Consider the following 26,729-nt stretch of genomic DNA (forward strand, 5'->3'; position numbering starts at 1 on the left):
CTTCCTACACTTTTCCCCAGGCTCTCGACTCCTTTTCCGGTTTTGTTTTGTTTTTTTTTGTTTTTGTTTTGTTTTTTTGTTTTTTTGTTTTGTTGTTATTGGGGTTTTTTGGGACAGCATTGGTTGGCTTTCTCGGCCTGAGGGCATGCACGATGCAAAGTGTGCGCGCTTTGTGTTCAGAACTAAGGTTGCAGTGAATTTGCATGCAACATGGGCAAACACTGCCAGAAACACCTCAGATTCATTATGTGCTTGATTTTTAATTAATTTTCGATTGTTGCTCATTCAGAAACCTTTTACTGTTACCAAACTTTTTGCAACCCCATGTGGGATAGCAACCCACAGTTTAAGAAGCACTGGACTAGATGATATCTAAGGTCTCTTCCTGATCTACAGCTATGATCTTGTATTTATAGATGAGCAAACTAAGGCTCTGAGACACCTGTCAGGTGAAACGACTTGTCCCAGGTCACACAGAAAAGTTAGCAGTTGAAATAAAGGCTGTCCTGCAGCCAATATGCATCTTGTACCTTGAGTGTTTATATAGGAGTTGGGGATCCCTTTATTAATTTTTAGGGAAATCCAGACACAAGCTGTACCTTGAGTACGTTAAGAGATTTTCCTGGATCAACTTCAGGTGAACTCTCAAAAGAAATGGGTAAAGTCTGAAGAGTAGTTGTTTTAGGTGTGTATGGGGCAAAGATAATGAGTTCCTTTTGGGATATGTTGAGTTTGAGATGTGGTTGGAAAACCAGATGGCTGTGTCCAAAAGGCTGTTGGTGATGTGGGAATGGAACTCAGAAGATTAGATCTTATAATCACCTGCATAAAGAATATAAGTGAACTCATGGGAGGTGATGGATGAGATCACCAAGAGACTGAAGAGAGAGAAGAGGGTTCAGGACAGAGCCTTGGAGAGCCAACCACAGTTGTTGGTGAGAGATGGATGGTACTCCATTAAAGGAGACTGAAGATTGGTCAGATGTAGAATTAGAAGGTAGAGATAAGAAAACCTAAGGGAAAAAGAAAATGGCAGGGAGGGGAAAGGAATCAACAATGTCAAATGTCCCTCAATTAATGGGTCCTCTCACGATCAGACTATCTGGGTCTATAGCAATCCGGAGTTGTAAAGGGGAGTAAGGGCTGTGTCCTCCTTCAGACCTGAGGGCTCTTGGAAGGATAGAGCTTTGTCTTCTCTCTCACACTAGGACTCCTTGAGGACTGGACTGAGGCTACTCCACTCAGACTAGAGGCTCCCCTCCAGACAGGCCAAGAGACTCCCTAAGGAGTGGTCCCTGAGGTCAGGGATGGATCTTCCTTTCATTTCAGGGGCACCCTAAGAGCAGGGTTGTGTTTTCCCTCTGACAGGAGGCTCCCTGAGGGCAAGACTTTAATCTCCTCTTCAGATCAACCACTCTTAGAGGGTAGGGCTGGGTTTCTTCCCCAAACTGGAGGCTCCCTGAGGGCAGGGCTGTGTTTCTCCCCTAGAATGGAAGCTCCCTGAGGGCAGAACCCTAGTTTCCCCTCAGACTCCAGGCTGTCTGAGGGCAGGGATATGTCTCACCTAAGTCTGGATGACCTGGGCTAGAGCTAAAATGGGACCAGCAACCGCCACGTGGGGGCGTGGGAGACCCTAGGGGGGCGGAGACCCTGGGGGGAGGGGAGGGGCTGGGGGTCCCCAGTCCGGGAGGGGGGGCTCTGAGGTGGGGGGGCCGGAAGCGGAAGTGGAGCTGCACTTCCGGCCCTCAGCGGGGCGGCCATGTTGGAGCGGCGGAGGCGGCGCAGAGGCTGGTCCCGGGTCCCCGCGGCGGCGGCCGGTAGGTGTTGGGCCCACGGGACCGAGCCGGCCCGGGCCGTCCAGAGGGGGCGCTGGGCCCGGGGCCTGGCCATGGCGGCGGCAGCGGCGGCTCAGTCTGCCGGGCCGGGCCGCAGGCAGCGCCGAGGGGGCGGGGCTGGGGGCGCCTCAGAGCCCCTCCCCCACTCCAGCCCCCCCTCCCCCTCCCGCCCTCCCCTGCCCTCCCCTCCTTTCCCGGCCCCGTGCCACCCCCAGCGCCCACCGCCCTCCCCTCATAAGTCCCTCCACAGTCATAGCTCTCCACCCGCAACTCCCCCATTCTTACATCCTTTCGGGTCCTTCCACCCCCATAACGCTCCCAACCTCCACGACCCCCAGATTTCCTGCCCCTCCCACCCTCTTCTTTATTCACCTTATCCCACCCTTTTCACGCATACATACCAGGCGCCCCGGGAGCAAGATCTGGCTGACCCCACACCTTAAAGACTGGGACTCTCTGCTCATACACACTTCTCCATTTTTTACTTTTCCACTGCCTTGTTCTCGCCCCAGGCTCCCTTGGCCACATCCTTTTCATCCTCATCTCCATCCTTATTCTCATCTTCATCCTTGTTATCCCCATCCCTAACCCGATTATCATCCCCTTTCCTATCCTATCCTCATCTCTATCCCCACCACCTTCAGCATCACTGTTCTCATCCCCATCCCCATTCCCATCCCTATTCCCATCTCCATCCCCATCACCATTCCCATCCTTATCCCTACCCCTGTCTTCATCCCCATCCCTGTCTTTTCTTGAACCCAGCCATACTCCATCCTGTTGTACTCCTCATAAAGTTCAGATATCCCAGCTTCCTGTGCTGGTTCATGTGCCTCAGCCTTGGAGCCCTCTGTATCCTCAGGTTTCTTCTCTCAGTACTCCATATATTCATCAAGGTCACACCCCCTCAAAAACAAAACAAAAGAAAACAACAACTTGGACCAGGCATCTTCCTCATTTACTTCTCATTTAGGCTTTCTGAATCAGGAACCTCCCCTCCCCAACTTCTCACCTGTGGAGCCTCCCAAACCCATGGACCTATAGAACATCCACTGTCTTTCTTGAGTTCCCCGTAGGGGCTTTATGCTTCCTCCTCCCAGGTGTTCCTCTCCAGTCTCCCCAAGCTTCTGTATGACCTTGGGCAAGTAAGTGACTTCCCCTTTTTGAGCCTCAATTTTCCCGTCTGTGCAGGAGTTTGAAGGTCCGATACAGCTCTAAATCTAGGCTTCTTAATCTCCCTTCCAGTTTGTACCTTCTAAGATTCTGTGATCCCTTCACTGGTTCTAATCTATTTTAGGCCCCTATATCTGTGTCCTCTCACATGTTCACACCTCAGGCCCACTCCTTTCTCCTTGAGGCCTAGTTGGAAGGCCTAAGGCACCTTGAAGTGCTTCAGAATAACTTTTATCTGGTTCCTTTGTGAGCCTCTGAAGCCTGTGATAGTCTAGGCTTCTGGAAAGCCAGGGTCCTCTCCAAACCAGCCACAGTGGGAAGGTGCTCGAGTAGGAAAGCCTGGATGGGATGACCCTCAGCTCAAAGGTCAGGCAGACAAAACAACCCGTGAAAGCGCAAGACTCTCTCTTTTCCCCTCCCCCCTCCACGTGCCCAGTCCCAGGACCCTGAAACTTCCCTTTTTTCCACTTCCAAATTCAGATCCAATAAAGGGCTAAGGTCCTATGAAGGAAAAAAAGATTGTTTGTGGTTTAATGGGGGTGGGGGTAGGGTGGGGTGTCACTATTACTGGCTCAGCCTGCTGCTGCCAGAGCCTAAAGGAATGTTTCTAAACAAAGAGGTGACAATTGTTGCTTCTGGGAATAAAATAATCTACCAGGAGTTTTCAGATTGTTACCTGAGCCCATTAGGACTAAGAGAAGTGTATGTGTATGCTGGAGAGACAGCTCCTGGTGTAGGTGTGCATAGGGAATACTACTTAGGGCTCTGCCTGGGATCCCACAGCCCTAAGCTGCTATTGATCTTTTAATGAGTTAGCTGAAGCTGGGGAGGTTGCTCCTGTCCCTGGGCCCATAGGCCCCTGGGAGCAGTGGTATTACACAAATACTTCCCCTTACTTCCCTTTCTGCTCTAAGCTGAGTCTGTTTGTGGTCAGTGCTGAAGAAGTCAGTCACTCCAAGCAGTGCCCAAGCAGCAGGCTGCAGTTGGGTAGATGGGGATCCCCTTTGCCCCCAGGAACCTGGTGCTTATCTGGATGGATGATTGGTGGTAATGAAAGCCACCTGAGGTCTGAGGAGTTGCAGAAGTCTGGAAACATTTCCTATTGCTAATGAAAAAGAAAGCCTCAGTCTGACTCCACTATCCCAACAACTGGGCCCAAGGAGGCTCTTCTACCAAGGATTTTGGGCCAAGCCCAGGCCCAGGGCTTCCTGCCAGGCTTTGGATGGCCTGCCCTTTGATTGTCTCCCTGGCTCTGAATTTGCCCTGGAAGAGGATGGGGAGGTTTCCTGCTTACATGCCTCTCTCTGGGAAGGAACCTGTGAATCATGGGGTGAATTGTAGTTCTCTTGGCTTCTGGCTTTCTTGGGAGGAATGGGGTGGCAGTTTCCCTGGGTGCCATCAGAGGAGAGGGGTGAAAAGGCAAAATGTAGCCTTAGACTGAGGGCCCTTCCCATTGCCAGGCTGGAGTGTGCGAGTAGCTTACTCCTCAGTTTCTTCCAGGTTTGAAAGAGATTCTTATCTTTCCATTTACCCTATAAGTAATTTTGGGGTCCTTAAGGATAAGAAAGCCTTGACTTCTCATTCCTTTTGGCCAGGCTCTGAAAAACATAAGTACTAGGACTTAGAGACATGCTTAACAGCCAAGCAAGAGTCAGAAGCCCTGAATTTGGATCCCAACTCGTTTTGTACATGTTACTTGACCTCACTGGGCCTCAGTTTCCTCATTTGTAAAATAAGGAAGTTGACCTAGATGCTTCTTCCAAATCTAAATTTATTATCCTTTGAACCCTTGCAGCTAATATTCTTTCTCAGAAATCATCGAGCACAACCCTCTCATTTTATTAGGGGGAAAAAAATCCCATACGGTCAAGTGACTTCTCTGAAATCACTCTGGTTTTAAGTAGCAGAACTGGACTTTCCAATATTCCAGCTTAAAGTCCTATGATTCTTTAGATTATTTCCTCAGTGTAGGTCTCAGTTTCCTTCCAGAAAAAAGGAAAAGGTTGAACTAGATAATTCCTAGGGCTCCTTCAAGCTCTAAATTTACTGACACCATGAGATCACTCTTTCCCCTGAGGTAGGAGGAGGAGACAAAAGAGTCTACTATGGCCTACCTTTGGGCTTCTTTCCTCTTTTTGTCACCTGGGGATATTGATTCTTAAACTACATACCTCACAGGAATGTTGTGAGGATAAATTTGAGTCATAGAAATAGCTGTGCTTTAGTGGAAATAGCATTAAACCAGAAAGAAGGAAACATGGATTTAAATCTTGACTATGTGACCATGGGCAAGTCATTTTTCTCTAAGCCTCAATTTCGTCATCATTAAAATGGGTATAATACACAAACTACGCCTCTCCCCGGGTTGTTGTAAGGAAAATACTTTGTAAACTTTAAAGGAATATGTAAATGAGGTGTAATTACAGATTTGAGGCCCACAGAGGGGAAATGACTTGACTAATATCACAGGACTAGCAAACCCACAGCCTGAAAGATGCCTCTGGCCAAATTTCCTCAAGACTCCCAATAGCCAGCCTCCTGAGAAAGTCAGCATCCATACTGGCAGAGGCAAGATTCTTGGCCAGGTCTTTGACTAGAAGCCCTTTCCAGCCCACAGCACTTTGGGGAATGTGACCTCCCTCAGTGTTCCCAGTTTGTTTCCCCCAACCCCTGAGACCTGTGGGCAGGTCTCTTCCCCTGCCTTGCAAAAGTCAAGTCAACCTGTTCCCATTCCCTAAACTCTTGATGCCTCTTACGTTCTTCCCTCCAGGTACTTCCCGGCATGGATTTTCTTGGGTTGACAGATGGTAAGCAGCTTCCTCCCTAAGCTGTAACCTCTTCCCAAGTCCCAGCCCACCTATTGCAATTCACCTTTCCATTAGGCACCTCCCCTCACTCCAAGGGCTTGAGAGTCGGCTTTGACTCTGCCTTCTTCCTCATGCCGCAAGTCCATTCAGCAAGTGTTTATTAAATGTCCACTACATGCCCAGCACTTTGCTAGGGATACAAAGACAAAAACAAACAGTCCCTGCCTTCCAAGAGCTTATATTCCAGTGAGAGTAAATAACCTGAACACAAATGAGTGCTGTGAAGTGTGAACAAAGTAAGTACAGTTTTCAGGGGAGGACCTGGCTCTGGGGCTGGAGTCAGGAAAGGCCTCGAATACAAGGTGGCACTTCAGCTGCTCTTCAGCTGCTCACCAGCTGTACGAAAATGCAGAGATGGGCTTGGCAGCTAGGCCAGTTTGGCTGAAACAAAGAGTAAGTGAGAGTAACGTATAATAAATGAGGAAAGATAGGCTACAGCTGGACTGTGAAGGGCTTTAAATGCCAACTTGACAAGTTTGTCTTTGATCCTGCAGGTAAGAGGGAGCGAGTAGGTTTTCTTGAGCAGGTCAGCCCTTTGCTTTAGGAGCATTTATGGAGGTTATATTGGAGAGGGGAGATATTAGAGGCACGGAAGGGCAATTAGGAGGCAGTTGCAGTAGTCTAGGTAAGAGGTGATGAGGGCCTGAACTAGGTTGATGGCCATGTAAAGAGGGACAAGAGGATAAATTTGAGAGATGTTGTGGAGGTAGAAATAAGATCTGGCAAGTAATTAGAAAGGATAGGTGAGGGAGAGAGAATAATTGAGGATTACTTGGAGGTTGTGAACTTAAGTAAGTAGAAGGATTGTGATACCCTTAACAGAAACAGGAAAGTTAGGAGAAGGAATGGTGTGGGGGGAAAGAGAGTGAATTCTATATCGGACATACTGATTTTAAGATGTCTACCAGGGCACCCCTTTGCAAATGTCCAATGGGTAAGTTGGTGACGCAAGACGCTAACTCATGAGAGAGACTACCATAGATCTCAGAGTCATATGCAAGAGATGACAATTGAACATATAGGAACTGATGAATTTACTGGGAGTAAGCAAAGAAATCAGGGCTCTGGACAGAAACCTGGGGTGCATTCACACAGAGGAGGATCATGAGCCTACCAAAAGTACTGAAGAGGAGTGGCCAGTTGGTAAGAGGAGAACCAGGAAAGAGATGGTATGAAAACTCAGTGGGGGAGAAAATATCCAGGACAAAAGGGTGGTCGAAAATGTTAAGTGCTGCCTAAAGAACGAGAAGGATGAGAACTGAGAAGAATCCATTAGATCTGACAGTAGATAACTTATATACTAGAGACACTTGGACTGAGAGGAAATAAATGCAGAGTTCAGGAAACAGGTTACAGACCAGGTATGGAGATAAGATATAGTAGAAGTAGTAGGGGACCTTAATTATCTGGATGTATTTTTTTTTAATCATTGGTAATTTTGGAAAGAGCAATTTCGTTTGAGTAATAAGGTTGCAACCCATATTTCAAAGGGTTGAGATGTGAGTGAGAGGAGAGTAAGTAGAGTGTAGACTGAGTTTTTCTAGTTTAGTTGTGAACAGATGGAGATATGTAGTAGAAATAGGGGATCTGAAAAAAAGTTGTTTTTTTTTTAAGGATAAGAAAAACTTGGGCATGTTTGTAGTCAGTAGAGAAGGAGCCAGTGTGTAAGGAGGGATTGAAAATTAAGAGAGGTTATAGGACCAAGCTGCTGGAAGAGGTAAGAAAATATAAGATCAAGGCTACAAGTAGAAGGATTGGCCATGGCAATGAAAAAGGACATCTCTTTATCAGAGGCTGGATTAAAGGAAGAGAAGATGGGGCATAACATCTAGGGAGTTTGAGATAGAAAAGGCAGCTCAGGTTAGCTCTGTTTTATCAATAGATGATGAGACAGAGGAAAAGAAAGAAGAAAGAAAAGGGAGGAGGTATGAGGAAGGGAAGAAGGTATGATGTGAGGTTTAAGTTTGGAACATCTATCTATTGGGGATGTGCAGTAGAGAATCAAGAGAGAGTCAGAGGATTGCCTTGCTGCTTTGAGGGCTAAGTAGAGATTAAATAGCATGGATTTGCAGTGGATCCGAGCAGCATGGTTCAGCAGCACCTGGATAGGAGCAGAGATCTCCATTCAACCTGTGTGTGTCCTCTGTTTCCTGCACACAGCGTTGGCACAACCCTAATTGCATTTCTTATCATCCCTGACTTGTTCTGTTGATAATCTCCTTACCAGTCTTCCTGCTTCTAATGGCTTTCCTCTCCAGTTCATCTTTCCTAAAGATTCCCAAATAACCTTCTTGTGAGACAGGTCTGACCTTATCACTCTCCTTCCCAAAAACCTTCAGAGGTTCTCTTGTGCATGTAGGGCCAAAGAAGAATTTACCCTGACATTGAAGGCCCTCCATAATTTTGTTACCACTGTCCTTTTCCATACTGTCTTAATACAGTTCCCTTCACACACTCCAGCCAAAATCCAGCCATACTGGAGGACTAACTGTTCTCTAATCTTAGCCTGTCATGCTTCAGGCTTGAACTGTATTCCCCACTCTTCTTCACCTGTTAATTCTTCTCTTTCCTCAAGGCCTAGCTCAGGTGTCAGTCTTCTCTGAACCTCTCCAGTTAAAAGTATTCTTTCCTTCAGATTTTCCCTAGAGTATGTGGTTTGGATCTTTCCTTTGTCCCTGCTGTTCTTTACCGTGTATTATCCAGGTATGGGGAACCTGTGGCCTCTAGGTCCTTAGGTATGGCCTTTTGCCTGAGTCCCAGGTTTTACAGAAAAAATCCTTTTATTAAGGGAGTTTGTTCCCTGAAGTTTGGATTCTGTCAAAGGGCTGCACTTGAGGCCACAGGTTCCCCACCCCTATATACTTCAATTAAAGTCAAAAGACATGACTATATGCAAGGCATTATATTGGGTCCTGAGGATTCATGAGAAAAAAAAGGCCCTCCTCTCAAGGATCGTATAACTTAATGATACACCGTGTACCAGATAAATAAGCAGAAAGTCATAGAAAGTCATGTCCTGAGGGACAGAGCACTAACAACTGGGGTGATTTGGAAAGACCTCAGGCAGAGGCTGGCTCCAGTGCTGTGCTTTGAAGGAAGCTAGGGATTCTCGGAGGCAGATATAAGGAGAGAGTCCATTTCTGACATTGGGGATCACATGTTCACAGGTATGAAAAAGGGAGATGAAATGTGTTATACAGGCAGCAGCTATTAGACTAACTTGGAGTAGAAAGTTCATGAAGGGAGTACCATGAAATAAGACTAGAAAGGGTAGGGAGCTTCTAGATTTTTGAGATCTTTAAATGCCAGGCTGAGGAGCTCCTATTTTGTCCTAGAGGCAATAGAGAACCACTTGACTAAGGTCTTTTGAGTTGGGAGTGATAGGGGTCAGATATGCAGTTTTAGGAATCTCAATCTGGCCACTCTGTGAAGGATAGTTTGTAAAAGGAGAGACTAGGCTGAGGGAGAGTCATTAGGAGGTTAGTGAGATGGTATAGGTTAGAAGTGACCAGCACCTGAATTAGGGTGGGGACTGTGTGAATAGAGAGAAGACTGATGTGACAGATTCTGAAGACAGAGAATCAACAACCCTAGGCAACTGATTGGATGCTGAGTGTGAGAGGGAAAGAAGAGTCAAGTGACTGTTATGGCTAGGGGTACCCTTAATAGAAGTAGGGAAATTTTGAGGCAGGATGTAGGGGGAAATTAGGAGTTCTGTGGTAGAAATGGTGCATTGGAGATATCTGCAAGAAGAAACAAAAGAGGGTCACTGAAGCATTTTTTTTTAATGCGGAGAAGAGAACAGAAGGAACGCCAGAAAGAAGCAGAAACAAGCATGATATCTTTGAATGTACTAAATACCTATACTAAAAAAGAGAAACAAAACTGTACATATTAGAGATCGTCAAGTTTCAAGTACAGTGTTCTTTTGGTATTCTGCTATTAAGTGAAAATGTTCATTTTATTTGCTCTTTAATTCAGAATAAACAAAAATTTAAGTCTAGTTTGTATTATGGGTACTCTGGAGTTCAGGAGATAGATCAGGACTAGATATCCAGATTTGGGAGTCATTTGCGTAGAGATGAAAGTTGAAGCCATGGTACTGATGAGATCACTAAAGAAGAGTGTTGAGAAAGAAGAGAAGAGGGCCCAGGACAGAGGCATGAGTAATGCTCAGATGATCCAGCCAAGGTGACCAAGGGCAGCTGTCAGGCAGCGAGGACAAAAGCCAAGCAAGCGGCGTTAAAGAAGCGTAGGGAGGAAGGTGATCCACAGGGTCAGAACTGACTGAGGACAGCAAGCAGACTAAAAACTAGGGAATTAGTTTGGGAGATAATATCATAGGATCATACGTTTAGAATTGGAAGGGACCTTGGGCTACAGAGCCACCTCATTTTACTGATGAGGAAACTGAGGCACACAGAGGTTAATCACACAGCTAGTAAGTTTCCGAGATGGGATTTGAGCTGAGGATGTTGTAGACTTTGGAGAGTGTGTACGTCTTAAATCAAGCAACTAAAAACATTTGTGAAGTGCCTGGCACTGGGGATAGTGAGAGTAGTCTGTGCCATCAGAAAGTAGGCATTCTACAACATGTCCATGGATGCATAAATAGAAGATAGAGATTAACTAAATAGCTAATAATTGAGGGGATAGGAAAGGGGCTCAGGAAAAACTTCCTGAAGGAAGTGACACCTGAGCTGAACAGGTGATCTGGGGGAGCTTTCAGGCCAGTAAGGCAAGGGATCCTCTCTCCCCACCCCCCTCCCCTAGAATGTAAGCTCCTCAAGGGCAGGGCCTGTGTCAGTTTTCATCTTTCCCTAGGGCTGGAACTAGTACAATAGACAATAAATGTTTAAGGTGAATTATCTTCTGAAGACATCCTTTCTGAAGGCTGCACTGAGGCTGTGATTATGTTGTCCTTAATTGGGCTTCCTCTTTTTCTTTGAGGTGTCAAGCACTGGTTTGTGGGCCCTGGACAGCTCTTCACAGCCTAATGCCATGAATGTGGAGGTGGATAATGTGGAGGAGAAAGCTGTCCATTCATGGTCCAGAATCTCCTCTGCAGGACAGAAAGCCTTGGAGGAAGCACTCCTGGTCTTCAACCCCATGTCCAAGGACCTCAGTGACACGGAGGCCCAACTTGTGGCCTTTCTCCAAGGTCTCCGGGAGGAGGGCTACCAGCCTACTATCCTTCGGAGCAAGGATGTGTATGGCTATAGCTCCTGCACAGCCGATCCCCCCAGCCAAACCAAACACCACGTTGGCCCTGCTGCTCAGGCCAAACCGCTGCCCTCGGACGTTCCCAAAGCCACTTCCAGGAGCCTGCTGGCTGTCCCAGGGACCATCCTGGGGAGGTCTTCTAAGGTCTCTAGTTCCCCAATAATCAAAACCAGCTCCACCAACCTTTTGTTGAACTCCCTGAAACAGTCAGGCTCAGGCAGTGGCAAGAACTCATCTGTGGGCTTCCCTACCCACATGTACCCTGGGGTATACCCGGCTATGCGGCTCTCTGTTGTTCTGGAAGCCTTGGTCCCTTTAAAGGCTACAGCATCCTGTTTAAACTCCAAGTACAAGCCTCTGGGGATCTCACATTCAGACCTTAAGCTGCTGAAGGGCTCAGGGAGATCCCGGCAATCAGCTCCCAACAAAACCACTAATAAAGGGCACCGGTGTTTGATCCGGAAGGCACCAGACCGGGCTGCCCTCTCAAAGGGTGGACGACGGGGCCCCAGTGGTGGCGTCCTTCGAGAGAGCAACGCCTGCAAAGCTTCAGGCATTCTAAATGGTAGGCGTCGAAAGAAGGGGACCCAGACGAAGACTTCTAAGAGCGGGGCCAGGACTGCCTGTAGGGGTGGCAGAGGCAGCCATCCAGAAGCCACAGGGCCAAAGAGGAAAAGGTCAGAGGAGGCTAAAGAAACCCCAGCAAAGAAGAAGAGCAAGTTGGGGCCTGGACTAAGCAAAGCTAGGCTAGTGCCAAGCTCACCAAACCTCCTGAAGTTCCGGGTCATCAAAGTGAATAAACGATTCTCTGATGAGGAGGTGCGGCAGAGAGCACAGAAGATCCTGAGAGTCAATTTGTCTCCAGTGATCCGGATCCAGCCACTGCCCCATTCTGTCTCCTGATTGACTCAAGGTCCAGTTCAGGGCCCATTTCCCTCTGACCCAGCCAGTCCATACACCACTGCCCCTCTTCCCCCCCAACTCATCCACCCTCCCCTGTGGGAAGGGGGAGTGAGAAACTTTGATTCTCCTTCTGGTGGCTGGAGCAGCATGGGTGTTGGGTGACAATGTGTTAGCTGATACCTGCGGACTCTGGGCAGCTTGCTCCTCCTGTTTCAGGCTTTCTGGCTAGCAGGCCTCTGGGACTGCCTGCCCGGCTCTGAGCCACGTTCAGAAATGCAGGGAGATGCCTCCCCCGTCCTAAGGGAGAGAGCAGGGTCTAACTACCCACTCTCAAAGAGCCACTTATGGCTTCACCCCAACAGACCTTCCCCAAACCCTTGGGGGAGGCGGTTTTGTCATGACGTGATGCACTGTGATTTGTTATTTTCCAAGCTCTATGTTTACTGATTTCATTTTGATCAAGTTTTATATCTTTATATGCCCCCATTCCCCTACCCCAACCCAGTGTCTGCCTCCTCCATCAGGGTCAGAATTGGGGTCTCCTCCCTCTTTTCAGAATGCATTTACAACTTCTCTTGTTTTGGGTCCACTTCATGCTTCCAGGAAAGTTGCCACTGAAGGAGTAGAGAGTGGATTGGTTTCAGTAACAGGTTAATTGACAGCCCCTGGCACTTTTCCTTCTAAACTAGTGCCAGGGGGCAGGCCTGCAGCCGGCCTACCTAGATGACCATCCCCTTAAGTCCATTGATCTCGGTAAGGCATCTCCTCAGTGCTGTTGGAAGTGCGGCAGAGGGAGCCAGTGTATAAGCTGGCAGGTAATATAGTGTTTGTGATTTGTTTTGGCTTCCTCTGGGTGGTTATAGAAGTCTCTGCTTTCTTGGAGTTTGCTTCTGTGGGTAAATCTGGGCAGAGGCTGGCTCACTCACCCATCCTGAGACAGCCTGGGCTTGGGCCTCGTGAGTAAAAAGGAGAGAGTCAGATGACTAGGCTCTTCTTTCTGCAAGATCATGGGGGAGCCTGCCAGGTGAGTATAGAATTGTGACCGTAGAGCTGATAATCTAGGCCAAGAGAGGAAAAGAGGATTTTTTTTTTTGGCCTACTTCTTCCCAGGGGGACAGAACCAGACAGTGACTCCTTGTCTCCCATCCTTGCACACCATGAGTCTATGGGCAACCATCCAGAGCCTCAAGGCCTTTCCTCAGGGCTGCTGTTTCCCTCCTGGCTGCTACTTTCCCCCCAGGGCCTTATCTCTAAATCCCTGCAGCTAGACCTTGAGGAATTGTGGCTGTCTAGCCCCAGCCTTTCTTCCCCTCTTTCCCTTCATCCTTCCCCAGAATCTGGTCCCCCCTCCCTTCCTTTCCACCAGTCATACTCTAGGGTCTTGGCTCTGGGAGTATGTGTGGAGGGAGGGGGAATGGGGAGAGAGATGTTTAGTCTCTTCCCACTTGGAACAAAGGGATGATTGGAAGTAGGAATGGCCTGGAGCACCAATGGTCATTGTGTCTCAGGACCAAGACTTTGAGGCCTTAATCCACCTTAGACCCCATTGTGGGCCTGTGGAACAGAGCTGGAAGCGATGGAGCCAGGTTAAGCCATGCCCCTTCCCCATCAGGGGAGTACTCTGTTTCCGGGTTGGCCCCCAGTGCCAGTCAGGCAACGGCAGCTGCAAAGAGCGCCTCTGTGGATGGGTTGATACAGGTTTGGGGCCTGTGGGTGAAGTTCTCCACTATCCTCACTTTCATAGAAGTTGGGGAGGATGAGGTAATGACTGAAAGGCTTGGTCACCTCCATGGCAGTGGAAAGTATTTCCCAACTGGACCCCGGACTCTCAGATGGGGGGCTGAGCTGGCACTCCCCCCCTCAGATTTGAATCCAAACAGTGTCCCCTTCCCCCTTCATCCTGCCCTCAAGTCATCCACCCTCCCCTTGTGGGTCCCTCAGAGTCCATAGTGGCAGTGGTGGATGCGGAGCCTAGGAGGCAGGTCACCATTCCTTCCCTGGTTGGTGTCCTTTGTGACTTTGGGAAACTCGAGGACCAGACCCTCATCCCTGCTGCGTGTTCATTGGTTTGTTTGTGACGTCTCCACGGATGCGGATCTGTGATGTTTGGTATGCAGCTGTGGCCTGTGAAGAGTGCAACTGACTTCAGGGGAAAGCCCTCAGGCCTCTGGGGTCTGAGGTGTTGCCTGCATTTAAGTTAAATGGGAATTATTGACCACTTGCAGGCCACTTGTTCTGCTGTCCTCAGTAAATGGTGCTTCATCCTCTGCATCTGTGTCTGAGTACTTTTTCCCAGACCTTCCCAGAGAGGAGCTGGAATTTGAAGGGGTTGGAGGTGGGGAGTGGGGACCTGCTGGGGATGAGAAGTGAGAATGCAGAAGTGGAAAATTGAGGAAGGCTAGAAGGTTTTAGGAGAAAAATGGGAGGCCCTTATTTCTCTTTCTCCCTAGAGTAATAGCAGGTAATCTCCATGGGCTGGCCCACTAGAGGCAGGAACTCCAGCAAATGGGGGGGGGTCATAGATTGAGCTGGAGGGTCCAGTGTGCCCAGGAACTTTTGGGGGTGGGTCATAGGGAGAAGTTTGAGTTAGTCTTAAGGCAGGGGTACCCCAGCTGAACATCCTCCATTCTTCTGAACCCCTCCCCCATCACCACACACACACTGACTCTCACACTTCAGTCTCCTCCAAGACGCTAGGCCTTTCTGAGGCAGTTTAAGAATTTTTTCTGGCTCCTATCCCCTTCCCTGGCCCCAGACCTCTCACTGTTCAGCTTCCCTCCCCTCCCCTGGGCCCCCAGCTCTGAATGACATTCCCCAGAGGTGCCTAGAGACGCTGCTTTTCTGGGCTGGATGGGGAGGGGGTTCATTTGAATGAGAATTTGCTCCTTTCAACCCAAAGGGCTGGGGCGGGTGATGGGGAGTGGCAGTCTGTGAGAAACCTCCAGCACCTGCCTTGGCCAACACTGGTATCTGCAGCCCCAGCCTCTTCATACACACAAACATACACCTCCAGGATCTGACAGTGCTGGGCTCAAAGATGTGAGTACGGTGAGGGGGTGTGGGAGGAGAGTGGACTAGACTGGGGGTGAGGAGGCTAGCACAGGGAGGGGAGAAGTCTTTCCTCTTGCCCTCCATCTCAATTCCAGGGACAGATGGGGTGAAGTCATCTTCTTTCCCCACCCCCTCAGGACTCTGCCTGTCTCCAATTGTGCAGGACTGCACAGGTGTAGAGTCTGAACTGCAAAGGGAACAGCTTGGATTGGGGAGGGGGGTGGTCTGGTGCAGGGGCAAGTCTTGTTTTCCCCCCCACCCCACTCCCATGCTCTCTGTTTACCCCACTCCATAATAGGATCCAAGATGTGAGTTGAGGGGGTGGTCTGGGTGGGGAAAGGTTGGACTGGAAAGGGAACTGCCTGGTGGTAATAGTCTTTTCTCAGCACCCATCTCCTAGGCAAGTCTCTCGTTAACTCCTCTCTCCCCACCAGGCCCAGCAGGGGAGTGGGTAGCCTGAGCCATCTGTACTGGATAACCCCTGCTCCCCATTTCTCAGCCACAAGCCAAGTGGGATACTGTTTCATCGTGCTGCTGCTGCTAAGTAAAGAGGGTGGCCAGGGAGGAAGGGAGGAAATGGGGGGCTGAAGGTTCCCTGGTGGGGGTCGTCATTGAAAAGAAGGGTTGGAAGTTTCTCTTCAGGGTCCTGCCTCTCCTCTGATCCTCAGTACAGATACCCCATGCCTGTGCCCATGAAGTACCTGACCTTCTGCCCCGACCTGGCTGCTCTGGAGGGAGCTGTTACCCTCCCACTGGCAATCTGGTTGTGGGCAGGAGCCAGAGTCTCCACGCCTCGTCCACCTGTGGTTTGAAGGGGCCTGAGCCCTACTGCATTGTCAGCCACTTACAGGTGCGTATTGGGCCAGAGCATTCTGCACTAGCAGCCTTTGAGAATGAGGCAGGACTCCCAGAGGAAGGAGGGCCAAAGTCTGCTAAGGGACCTTTGAGGATGGTGGGGTCAGAAGCTTCTGCAGGAGATCCTCGGGAGGGGAAGTGAGCATAGGGACTTTTCTGAGGACAGGCTGTTTGGAGACCCTGACCCCTGCCTTCCTTTGCCTAGGACTCTGAGAAATGCTTCTTTTGTGACTCAAGGGGCCAGGGAGGCCATAGGATCAAGAATGTGATCTCCCTGAGCGGACCCGATGGGCAAAGAACATGGTGGCAGGCTGAGAGTGGTGAGGGGGAAGAGGAGTGGGGGGCGGGGAAGACTTGTGAGCCAATGGGATGGAGTCACCTGGTGGGCGTCAGGGTTGCTCTGACTTGGTCCTTATTGGTTCAAGGTGTGGAGAATGTCAGTATCCAGCTGGACTTGGAGGGTGAATTCTACTTCACCCATCTTATCATGACCTTCAAGGTACTGAACACTTACCTCTCCTTCAGTTTCAGATGCCGCTGCATTTTTTTTTCATGTGATCCTTGACCCCTAGGTGGGGCAGTGGTGATGGGTCTGCAGTCAGAAAAACTTGAGTTCAAATCCTGCTTCAGATGCTTACTAGCTTTGTGACCCTGGGCAAGTCACTTAACCTCTGTCTGCCTCAGTTTCCTCTTGTATAAAATAGGGATAGCAGTAGCACCTACCTCCCTGGGATGTTGTGAGGATCAAATGAGATAATTGTAAAGCAAGGACCTGGCACATAGAGCTATGTAACTGTTGTCTGTTATTACTAACACGACCCTATTCCAAGTGACCTCACTGTGGTGATTCTTGGCCTTATGCTTCTAAGTCCAGTTACTTCCTAACCTCTCACCCCCTAGTGACCTCTGACCATACTGATTCATCGCACCCTGACACACCTTTCCCTAGACTTTTCGCCCAGCTGGTCTACTCATTGAGCGTTCAGCAGATGGGGGTCGATCCTGGCGAGTTTACCGATACTTTGCTCACAACTGCTCTGGCCTCTTCCCTGGGGTTCCCCTTACACCTGGTCGCAAAGTCAGCGACCTCGTTTGTGATCAGCGTTACTCGAACATTGAACCATCAAGCCAGGGTGAGGTCAGTCCCTTGGTAAAGAAGAAGGCTGAGGAGCGGGGGTGTGGGGGTCATCAAGAGGTGGAGTTCAGTGGTCAGAATTTCAGGTCCTGTTTCCTTCCCCCATCTCAGGTAATTTTCAAAGTTCTGGACCCAGCCATCCCTGTGGAGAATCCCTATAGTCCAGAGATCCAAGGTAAGTGGCCTTTCAGATGCCCAGGCCCATGGATCACAGAAACCTCTCACCCTGAGACTTCCCCCATCTCCCCCTCATACACTGGGATATTCCCCCCCAGAAGCTGAGAGCCGCAGTGGGCACCCCCCCATAGTTCTGTGACCCCCTCTGAGAGAAGCATGCGGCCAGACAAGGTCTTCTAGTCAGAAAGAGGTTTCCTTGACAACCAAATCATTCCCTGGCTGCTCTACTTCAATCAATGCTTCCCTCTAGGCTTTAGCATTTTACAATGTTTTTGACACAGTGTATAGTTTTTCTTTTTTCTTCTGTAAAGCAAAGGCATTTAATGAAATGGTAGAGCAAACAGAGCATATTTCTTAAAGGGGCCTCAACTTTTCCTTCCCTGAACATTTTAAACAATTGTTTCTAAGAAAACTATTAACACTTTCTAAATAAAGTTACATGGTGGCATCTTTGTAGAAAGATTAGGCATGTAGAACTGCAAGCAGTTCTGCTTCTGAGACCATCTGCTTCAGACCCCATAAAGGAAGAAACTGAGGCATAGAGAGGGAAAGGGAATTAGCCCAGAGATAATCAGTGGCAAAGGTGGGAATCCAACCCAGGTCTAGTATCATTGCCAATATACCATAATCCCTTAGGGAAAGATAACACACAACTCTGGGCATAGTAAGAGGTAACAGGGCTGGGCTATTTGTTGTTCAGTCATTTTTCAGTTATGTCTGAGTCCTTATGACCGCATTTGGGGTTTTCTTGGCAGAGATACTGGAGTGGTTTGCCATGTCCTTCTCCAGCTCATATTACAGATGAGGAAACAGACAAATAGGGTGAAGTGCCTTGCCCAGGGTCTAGATTTGAACTCAGGAAGATGAGTCTTCCTGACTCCAGCCTGGCACTCTATTCATTGTGGTGCCACCTCAGATGTCCTGGACCATTTAGCAAAGGGATTAAGCTATGTCTGGAATGATCAGTCAGTGTGATTTGGTGAGGCCTGCGCAGGAGGAGTCGGGGATAAGCATTATGGGCTGGGAGAACAAAGGAGGGGAGGCCAGACTGCGCCTAATGTGTTCCAGTGAGGAGCAGGGCTTTGTTGGAGCAGAGGCTAGGAGAGCCTGTGGTCTCCAGTCACATGACATGGGCTAAGTCCTAGCACTGCCACTCATTAGACCTGTGGCCGAAGACAAATCATTTGCCCTCTCTGAACTTCCACTTTCTCCTTCTGTACTCCCAGCTGAAGACACGCTCCTAACCAATGCAAGTTGGTACCTTCCCTGCAACGTCAGGGCCTCAGAGACTCGCCCAGAACGCTGAGGGGTTGAGTGATCTGCCCAGGCTGTATGAACCAGGATGTCAGAGACAGGACTGGAACTTAGCTCTCTTGGCTTCGGGCCACTTCTCTGTTGACTACACTGTGCTGCCTCTCCAGCTATAAAACAAGAATGCTAATATTTTTTCAGTGTTAGAATGATCTCTGAACCTTAAGGCACTCTGAGTCATGGAGGTTGTACTTAGATTATGAATGGTCTCAAATATCCTGTAGGCACTGGGGAGTCATTGAAGGTTTCTGAGCAAGGGAATAACCTAGTCACATCTCTGCATTATTTTGGCACATGTGTGAAGAATAGGTTGGAGAGAAAGATGGAGTGGGGAGACAGAGGGAGACTAAGAAGGGGTGTCCAGGCTGATGTCTGCATCCCATCCATCATCACTACCCCACTCTCCCCAGAACTTCTTCGAGTTACCAACCTGAGAGTGAATTTCTCTAAACTCCACACATTGGGAGATGGGCCCCTGGGGGGCTGGGGCCACCACCATGGGCCTTACTACTACTATGCCTTGTACGAGCTTGTGGTCCGAGGAAGTTGCCTTTGCCATGGACATGCCTCTGAGTGTGCACCTGCTCCTGGTGCCCCACCTAGTGTGGATGGCATGGTGAGTGGAAGTCTCTGAGGGCACGGAGGGTCAGAGGTAAAGGAGGGGTATCTCCTTAGGGTGTGGGGGGCAGAAGGGTGCTGCTTTCTGAGGACTGAGTCTCTGGATTCTCTCTGGGGGTTGGATGCCCAGGGTCTTCATGGGGTTCAGAATCCTTACAGTCTCTTTGAGGCAGTGTTCCCAAAGTCTTACCAGCTTTACAACATTTTCAGGTCCACGGGCTTTGTGTGTGTCAGCACCAGACAGCTGGACCCCACTGTGAGCACTGCCAGGACCTGCACCATGACCAACCCTGGCACCCAGCTGAGCCTGGGAATCCTCACGCCTGCCAGGGTGGGTGCTGCTTGTCACCTTCCATAATCTGTATGCCCTTGCTATCCCCTGGGTATCTCTGACTCACCTATTTCCCTTTCTTTTCCCCTAGAGTGTGAATGCCATCAGCATGCCAGGAGTTGCCACTTTGACATAGCTGTTTTTGTGGCCTCAGGCAATGTGAGTGGAGGTGTGTGTGATGCATGTCAGCACCACACAGCAGGGAGGCACTGTGAGATCTGCCGACCCTTCTACTACAGGGACCCCCGTGAAGACCCCCGCTCCCCATATACCTGTAAACGTAAGTCCTTTGATGATGAGCCCTGGCCCCAGCTATGAACCTAACCCGTGGACCCTGGTATTTGCCACCCCATCCCAATCCTAATCTCTGACTTTGCCCATAATTTCTGAACCTGGTATTTGACCCCTTCTCCCAACTCTGTTCTTGTGTCCCCAGCTTGTGACTGTGACCCTTCAGGCACCCTGGATGGGGGTCTCTGTGACACACACACAGATGAGGTCCAGGGGCTCCTCTCTGGACAGTGTCGCTGCAAAGCCCACGTGTGGGGCCCACGCTGTGATACCTGTCGTCCTGGTTACTATGGTCTGAGCCCAGCATTACCTGAAGGTTGTTTGTGTGAGTGACCCCAGAGAATCCATGACCTTGGATTCCAAGCCCCTCAACTCAGGATACCTGATTGCTAGAGCCTGAACCTCATATAGCCTAACCTATCTTGTGACCCCTTAACCTGAGAGTTCCAGAATGTGACCCAGAATTTAGGAAGCCCCAGGCTCATGAGTCTATATTTCTTGAGCCTCTTGACACAACTCAGGACCCCATGACCCCAAGAACTACTAATAAAAGACACTCAGTCTCTATGGCCTGAGTCCAGTTGGACCCAAGGGATTCTGTGAAGTGGCCCCCAAATCCAGGGTTTCACCACTCTTGAGCCCAGGACCCCATAATCCCTGACTCCTAGAGCCCCCAAACTTGTATACCTAGTCACTGTGACTAGCTGGATACCACTCAGAGGCTGTCTGTGTAAATGACCCCTTAGCCCTGAGAGCTCTTTGACCCCCCAGCTCAGGACTCTAACTCTTAGCCCAGGGCACTATGATTTGAGCCCAGTTCTCTGAGCCTGAAGATCAGCCTCTGTGACTGTGTCTACCCCTTCCCTCCTCAGCTTCTCGCCAGGCCATCCTTTCTATCACCTTTTGACACTGTCTTTGCTCCCCTAGCCTGCAGGTGTGATCCTCGGGTACAGTCCGAGGTGACACCCCCTGTGACTCCATCAATGGTGACTGCTATTGCAAACGTTTTGTTACTGGCCAGAACTGTGACCAATGCCTGGTGAGCTCTTCTTCTTCCAGCCTGACTCTGGATACTGAAACCTAGTCTCCAACCTAGAACCCCGACTTTGACCTTCACCACTGAACTCTGATCCCTAATCCTTGTCCCCAAGACCCTCAAACCCTTGAGTCTCTGCCCTCACTCAACATCTTTGGTCCTTGTTCCACTTACTTTTGTAATAACTTCAGTTTATTCTAGCAAATTCAACACAGATGAAGCTATTCTGCTGTGTGACTTTAAATTGGTCTACCTCTAGGTCTCAGTTTTCCTATCTATAAAAAGGAGAAGGTTGTACCCAGCAATCCCCATGGACCCTCTGACATTCTGTGTTTTGTGTTCTCAGGCTCCTTCCAGCACTGATAAGTGATATATTCCATTCTTAGATCCCTTCCAGATCTGAAATACTTTGTTCTGTGCTCTGAGGGTCCTTTTAGGTCTATGGTTTTTAAGGTTCTAAATAAGCTTTTATTTTCTCCCCAAGACCCGTTGCCTGCCTAAATGGCAGCAGGATGCCTTCACATGAATTATTATTGTACAGAATAGGAAGCACTCTCAGAAAGGAGACTGCCCAAAATCACATGGCTAGTTTGTGGGAGAAACAGGATTACAAACCACATCTTCTGCTTCCAAAGTCTAGTGCTTTTTCTACTAAGCCACACTGCTTCTAGATTAGTTTATTTTTCCAATTATTATTTTAAAAATACTTTCAGTGTAATTCTTTTATTGGAAGATTGAATTTAAATATCACCCTACACTAAGTTGAAGGACGATAGAGCAAGTATTTCAAGGAAATGAAACATAAGGTACCAGTCAGTACCACCGTTGCTGATCAGCTCTTACTGGATTAATTTAGGCCTGATTAGGAGATCCTAAAACTCTCACTGAGCCAGAAGGGATTTAGAGATCTCTGAGTCATACCCCACCTCATTTTAGAGATGAGGAAACTGAAGCTCAGAGAAATCGCATAACTTGGCCAAGGTCACATGAGGAGATCTAAGATTTGAACCCACATCCCCTACTTCTTAAAATCACTCTGAATACTAACTGTGGAGTCTTATTCCAGGACTTACATACCTGATTGAGAAAGGACCTGGAACTTTAATTCTCCATGGGTAAACCAGGGGATTGTTCAAGGTCATTTCTAAGGCTTCTCTCATTGAGGGATCAGTTGACATTGGCCGGTCCTAGGAGATCACTCCTGGGCCTTCAGGAGCCAAGTCCCTCTGATTCTTTCTGTCTCAGTTGCAGACAGAGACTGACTAATTGGAGGACTGATTAAAGGACCTAGTTTATTTCTCAGGAAGGCCTCTGTGCTTCTCCTGATGCCTTGGGGTCCTCTTTCTTCAGCCTGGCATGACCAGTGCCCATAGGGGATTCTACCTGATCATCAGCCCTTATTCTCCCAAAGAACCAGTAGCATTTCTCACAACACAGCTTTGTGGCTGTCAGCTTGAGATCGTGTTTAAAATTTGCCCACACTAGTTCCCATAGCCCTTCAGTCCCATTGTGTTTTACAGCCTCTTCCAGAGAGACTAGATTTCTGGAGAAACTTGTAAGCAGACTGGTGCTCCCGTGGGGACGTTAAGGAGTACCACAGCAGTGGCATGCAGGTGGTGGTGGTGGGGATGGTGATCTCTTGACTGCCACAGAGTAAAAATATGCTCCCTGCCATGTCAGCGCCATGGGAAAAGCTCTGGATGCCTTACCCTAGTTACAGCTCGGAATGGAGACAGACTTTTTTTTTTTAAATCAACAAATTTAGACAGAAAACTTCACAAAATTTTTCAAAAGTATCAACCTCTGTCACTCCTTGGTACTGTAACTGCTCTCCCTGGCCATCTAGTTGAGATTGCAGACCTTGCTCCATGGCTCCCAGACAGAAGGCAGCATGGCTTACGGGGTGTCAGATCTTGGGGTTTAGAAACATGAGAGCTAGGTCTGCCATCAGTTGTGTGCCCCTGTGCAATTCATCTACCTTGCCTGAGCCCCAGTGGCCTTGTCTGTAAAATGGGGATAATGATAGCCATATCATCTACCTGGAGGGAATGTCGTGAGGAAAGTCCTTTGTAAGCTTTAAACTCCTTCAGGAATATGAGTCATGTAATTTATGATTCTTCTCCTTCCTCTTCTCTCCCTGCAGCCGGAATTCTGGGGCCTGAGCAGTGACTTCACTGGCTGCCGGCCTTGTGATTGTGATTTTGGTGGCGCCTACAGCAACAGGTGGGAGCTTGGTCAAGAGCCTGAAAGCTGGAGGAAGGGGGGATTCCAGGCAGTGCCAGGGCCAGAAATGGAGGATTAACCTTATCCCCCATACTACCTGTGTCACCAGGTGCTCGTCAGGGGAGGGGCTTTGTCCTTGTCGCCCCCACCTACAAGGCCGAGACTGCCTTGAGCTCCAGTCTGGTTATTTCTGTGCAGCCCTGGACCAGGCTGTAGCTGAGGTGGAGCTTGGGCAGAGACTCAAGCCCTCTGACCCCCGGCTACCTGTGAGTATGTGAGCTCCAAATGTTGGCACTCAGAGGAGGGAGAGATGGCAGAAGACTGGAGCAGTCAGGGAGGGCTTTCTGGAAGAGGAACTTAAATAGAATAGGTTGCTTTGGAAGACTGTGAGCTTCTCACCACAGAAAGTCTTCAAATGAAGGCTGGATGACCACTTGTCAGGATGGACAAGTTGTATCACATGCCTTTGGGAGGCCCCACTAGCTTTAGAGATTTTCTGAGTCTCTGAGCCAAAGGCAAGAGAGAATTGAGGTGGGATTGGTATTTTGGAGTAGTAGTTAACCAAAGGAGATAGAGGTGACTCTGGCAGTGAGTATCCAGGTAGGAGGAAACATGGCCCTTCAGCTCTGCTGTCCTTCAGGGAGCCCCTCTATCTGATGTCCCCCGCAACTGCCTGCCAACAACAGGACCTGTGCCGAAGAGGCTCAGACCCCGGCTCTGGCGCCAGCGTAGCACGCCCTGCCCTGTGCAGGTTACTCGCCATGGACGCCACAGCCATCATCCATCAGAGGTGAAGGGTCAATGGGAAAGCCCTGGGGATGAAAGGAGGTTGGGGGGATGGTGAGTGTGGAGGACGCTTTCCAGGGCAGTAGGAAAAGAACAGACTTGGACTCTGCCTTCAGGGAGCTCCCAAGAAGAAGCAGGACCAGATTCTCCCCTTGAGACCTCACAGTATTATTTCTGTCTCATTCCTAGGCTGCTGTGGAGCCGCGGCCTGGGGGCCAGGGCCCTCAGACCTACTCCTGGACAGGCCCTGGGTTTGCCAGGGTGGAGGACAGGGCTGGCCTCATGTTCCAGGCCCCTCCAGTGCCACGAGCCATGGAATATGACATTGTGCTGCGTTATAAAGCTCAGGTCAGGCCCTGAGATTATGGGATTATGGAGGAGCTGGGAAGGTGGGGGAGGAACCTCTTTTACCCTTGACCCTTTAACACTCCCAGGCCCCCGAGGACTGGGAGGCCCTTGTCAGTGTCCGTGCCAGCTCCCTGCCCAGCAGCACCCGTTGTGCCAATGTGTTGCCCTCAGAGCAGCTCTATCAGGTGGCCCTACCTTCCAGGCGCAGGTATGAATTCAGTCAAAGTGGAATCTGGAAAATTGGGGGGAGGGTGCAAATGTGGAAGATACCAGGTGTCAAATAACTGAAGGGGGTAGGTGAACACAGGCACCAATCTCGCATTAACACCCTCTTTTCCTCCAGAGCTGTGGTTCTGTCTAGACCCTTCTGCTTTGAACCTGGAACCAGATACATGGTGACCTTGAGACTGCAGCGAGTGACAAGTACACGGAGCCTACCCAGGGGAAGCATCTTGCTAGACTCCGTGAGGCTTTTGGGCTCCCTGCCTCCTAACACGTTAGGGTGCCCAGCACATCTCTTTACTCCCCAAGGCTTACCTGCACCTCCCTGTTCCCAGTGTTGGGCTCAGCACAGTTAGGGAGCCTGAGAAAGAGGAAGCCTGGGCCCTGCCCCCAGGGAGCTCATTGTTTTGGGAAAGTCTGGGGACAGATGGGAGACCCAACGAAGGGGCCTGTGGGAGGGAAGGCCTGGGTGAGCAGCGGTACAAAGCAAGGACCTATCTTAGGCACTGGCTTACAGACCTAGGGCTGGAAGGGACCCCCAATGTCATCTGGACCAACTTTCTCATTTTACTTATTAGGAAACTGAGTCCCAATGAGGTGGGGTTGCTTGGCCAAAGTGACACAGGTGTTTAGTGGCAGAGGTGGGATTTCATCCAGGTCCTCTGACTCTCACTGTTGTTGTTTGTTGTTCAGTTGTGCCCAACTCTTTGTAACCCCGTGGACCATAGCACGTCAGTACCGTCCATGGGGTTTTCTTGGCAAAGATAGTGGAGTGGTTTGTCATTTCCTCCTCCAGAAGATTAAGGCAAATGAAGTTAGGTGACTTGCCCAAAGTCACACAGCTAGTGAGTGTCTGAGGCTGGATTTGAACTCAGGTCTTCTTGACCTGTGGCCCAGTGCTCTATCCACTGAGCCATTTAGCTGTCATACACTTTGTATTATCCTATACTGCCTCTGATTTGGGCCTTAAAGGACAGCTAGGATTTGGAGAGAAGAGAGTAGCATTCTGGGTGGAGAATTAAGAACAGAGGCAGGGCAGCTAGGTGGCGCAGTGGATAGAGCACCAGCTTTGAAGTCAGGAGGACCTGAGTTCAAATCCAGCCTCAGACCAACCACTTGATGCTTACTAGCTGTGTGACCCTGGGCAAGTCACTTAACCCCAATCGCCTTAAAAAAAAAACAGAGGCAGAAATAAGCTTAGAATGGGGCAAGGGAGAGAGAGAGAGAGAGAGAGAGAGAGAGAAGAGAGAGAGAGAGAGAGAGAGAGACAGTGTGAGAGCTTTGGGTCCCAGGCGGTGGAGTTTGGACTAACCTGGGGGGTCATTCTTGATCAGTGAGTTGGCAGACATGCTGCAGGGCATTTATCTTGCTGGCTGTGTAAAGGATGAATCTGAGGATGGATAAATAGGAGGTGGGAAGACCACTTAGGAGGCTGTGATGATTGTCCAAAGAGGCAGTGAGGGCCTGGACTAGGGGGGAAGGCTTCCATGGATGTTGAGGCAGTGTTCAGGCCTGGGGTGATTGGCAAAAGGCAGACATCTCTCTGTGCACCTCTTATGCTGCAGAGGCAGGTACCTGCCTGCAGCCGCCAGTCATTCCCCAGGCCTGGTGAAGGAACACTGAGAAATACTCATTGTTGGTGTCTGAGGAGTGGATGGGAGAAACCAGACCCTGGAGGTGGGGAAGGGAGGTGTGCACACCTAGAACAAACTCACTTGTAGTCTAATTGGGCCAAAGTGGAGAGTTACAATGAGAATGAGTCAGTCTGGTGGGCATGACAGAATCTTGGGGAGCCCCTGGTTTGTATGTGGATGTAGAATAGGAAAAACGAGTCTGTGGATGGGGAATAAGGGGAGAGTGTACCAGAGGAGAGGACTCAGTGAGAGTTAGGGCTGAGCTTTTTAGCTGGGCCTTCCTGGCCGAAAGTGGGGCTGTGTTCTAAATCCTACATCGAGCCTTTCTTCCCCACGGAGCAGTGGCAGGACTGGGGAGCCAGGATGAGATTGGCTTGTCAGTTTCTATACTGGAATGACATGTTTCTGAGCTCCCCTGTAGTCTCTGCAAAAGAAGAGACAGAGAGCCCTTGAGCCATGAAGAAGATGGGCTGCCAGTGAAAAGTGCCTAGAGGACAAGACTTAGTAAAAACTGATTGGGTGTGGGGATGATGGAGGATGATGATTCAGCAGTGATTCTAGGTCATGAGGAGAATGGTGGTGCTCTCAACTGAAAAAGGGAGGCTGGAAGCAGGATCAGGTTTTGAGCAAATATGGTCAAGGATACATGCAGGTGGAGATTCAGTTTAATTCTTAGCTTACCAAACCCCTGCTACATGTAAGGCTTTTTG

General features: G+C 49.4%; 2 protein-coding genes across 2 annotated transcripts in view; both read left to right on the forward strand.

Annotated features, from left to right (window-relative positions):
* Positions 1 to 1,743: 1,743 nt before the first annotated feature.
* CCDC71 (coiled-coil domain containing 71) lies at positions 1,744 to 14,270 on the forward strand. The gene is made up of 2 exons (XM_020999160.1): positions 1,744 to 1,817; positions 10,826 to 14,270. Exon 2 carries the CDS (start codon positions 10,877 to 10,879, stop codon positions 11,999 to 12,001), a length of 1,125 nt encoding a protein of 374 aa, XP_020854819.1. The 5' UTR covers positions 1,744 to 1,817; positions 10,826 to 10,876; the 3' UTR covers positions 12,002 to 14,270.
* Positions 13,009 to 26,729, forward strand: part of LOC110216959 (laminin subunit beta-2-like) — a 37,917-nt gene continuing 24,196 nt past the window's right edge. Inside the window, 20 exon segments of the mRNA XM_078151693.1 lie at positions 13,009 to 13,025; positions 13,645 to 13,762; positions 15,428 to 15,596; positions 15,721 to 15,902; positions 16,113 to 16,227; positions 16,333 to 16,406; positions 16,857 to 17,045; positions 17,154 to 17,217; positions 18,941 to 19,146; positions 19,359 to 19,479; positions 19,571 to 19,759; positions 19,916 to 20,095; positions 20,698 to 20,712; positions 20,715 to 20,809; positions 22,950 to 23,029; positions 23,139 to 23,295; positions 23,670 to 23,819; positions 24,005 to 24,163; positions 24,250 to 24,371; positions 24,507 to 24,627. Coding sequence (XP_078007819.1) covers positions 13,009 to 13,025; positions 13,645 to 13,762; positions 15,428 to 15,596; positions 15,721 to 15,902; positions 16,113 to 16,227; positions 16,333 to 16,406; positions 16,857 to 17,045; positions 17,154 to 17,217; positions 18,941 to 19,146; positions 19,359 to 19,479; positions 19,571 to 19,759; positions 19,916 to 20,095; positions 20,698 to 20,712; positions 20,715 to 20,809; positions 22,950 to 23,029; positions 23,139 to 23,295; positions 23,670 to 23,819; positions 24,005 to 24,163; positions 24,250 to 24,371; positions 24,507 to 24,627 — 2,523 coding nt within the window.

Source organism: Phascolarctos cinereus, unplaced genomic scaffold (assembly GCF_003287225.1).
Source record: "Phascolarctos cinereus isolate Bilbo 61053 unplaced genomic scaffold, phaCin_HiC Scaffold_4;HRSCAF=312, whole genome shotgun sequence".
Lineage (NCBI taxonomy): Eukaryota > Metazoa > Chordata > Mammalia > Diprotodontia > Phascolarctidae > Phascolarctos > Phascolarctos cinereus.

What these genes read in the sequence shown, in the direction of transcription:
- CCDC71 (XM_020999160.1), top strand. Translation starts at nt 10,877, where the DNA reads ATGAATGTGGAGGTGGATAATGTGGAGGAGAAAGCTGTCCATTCATGG.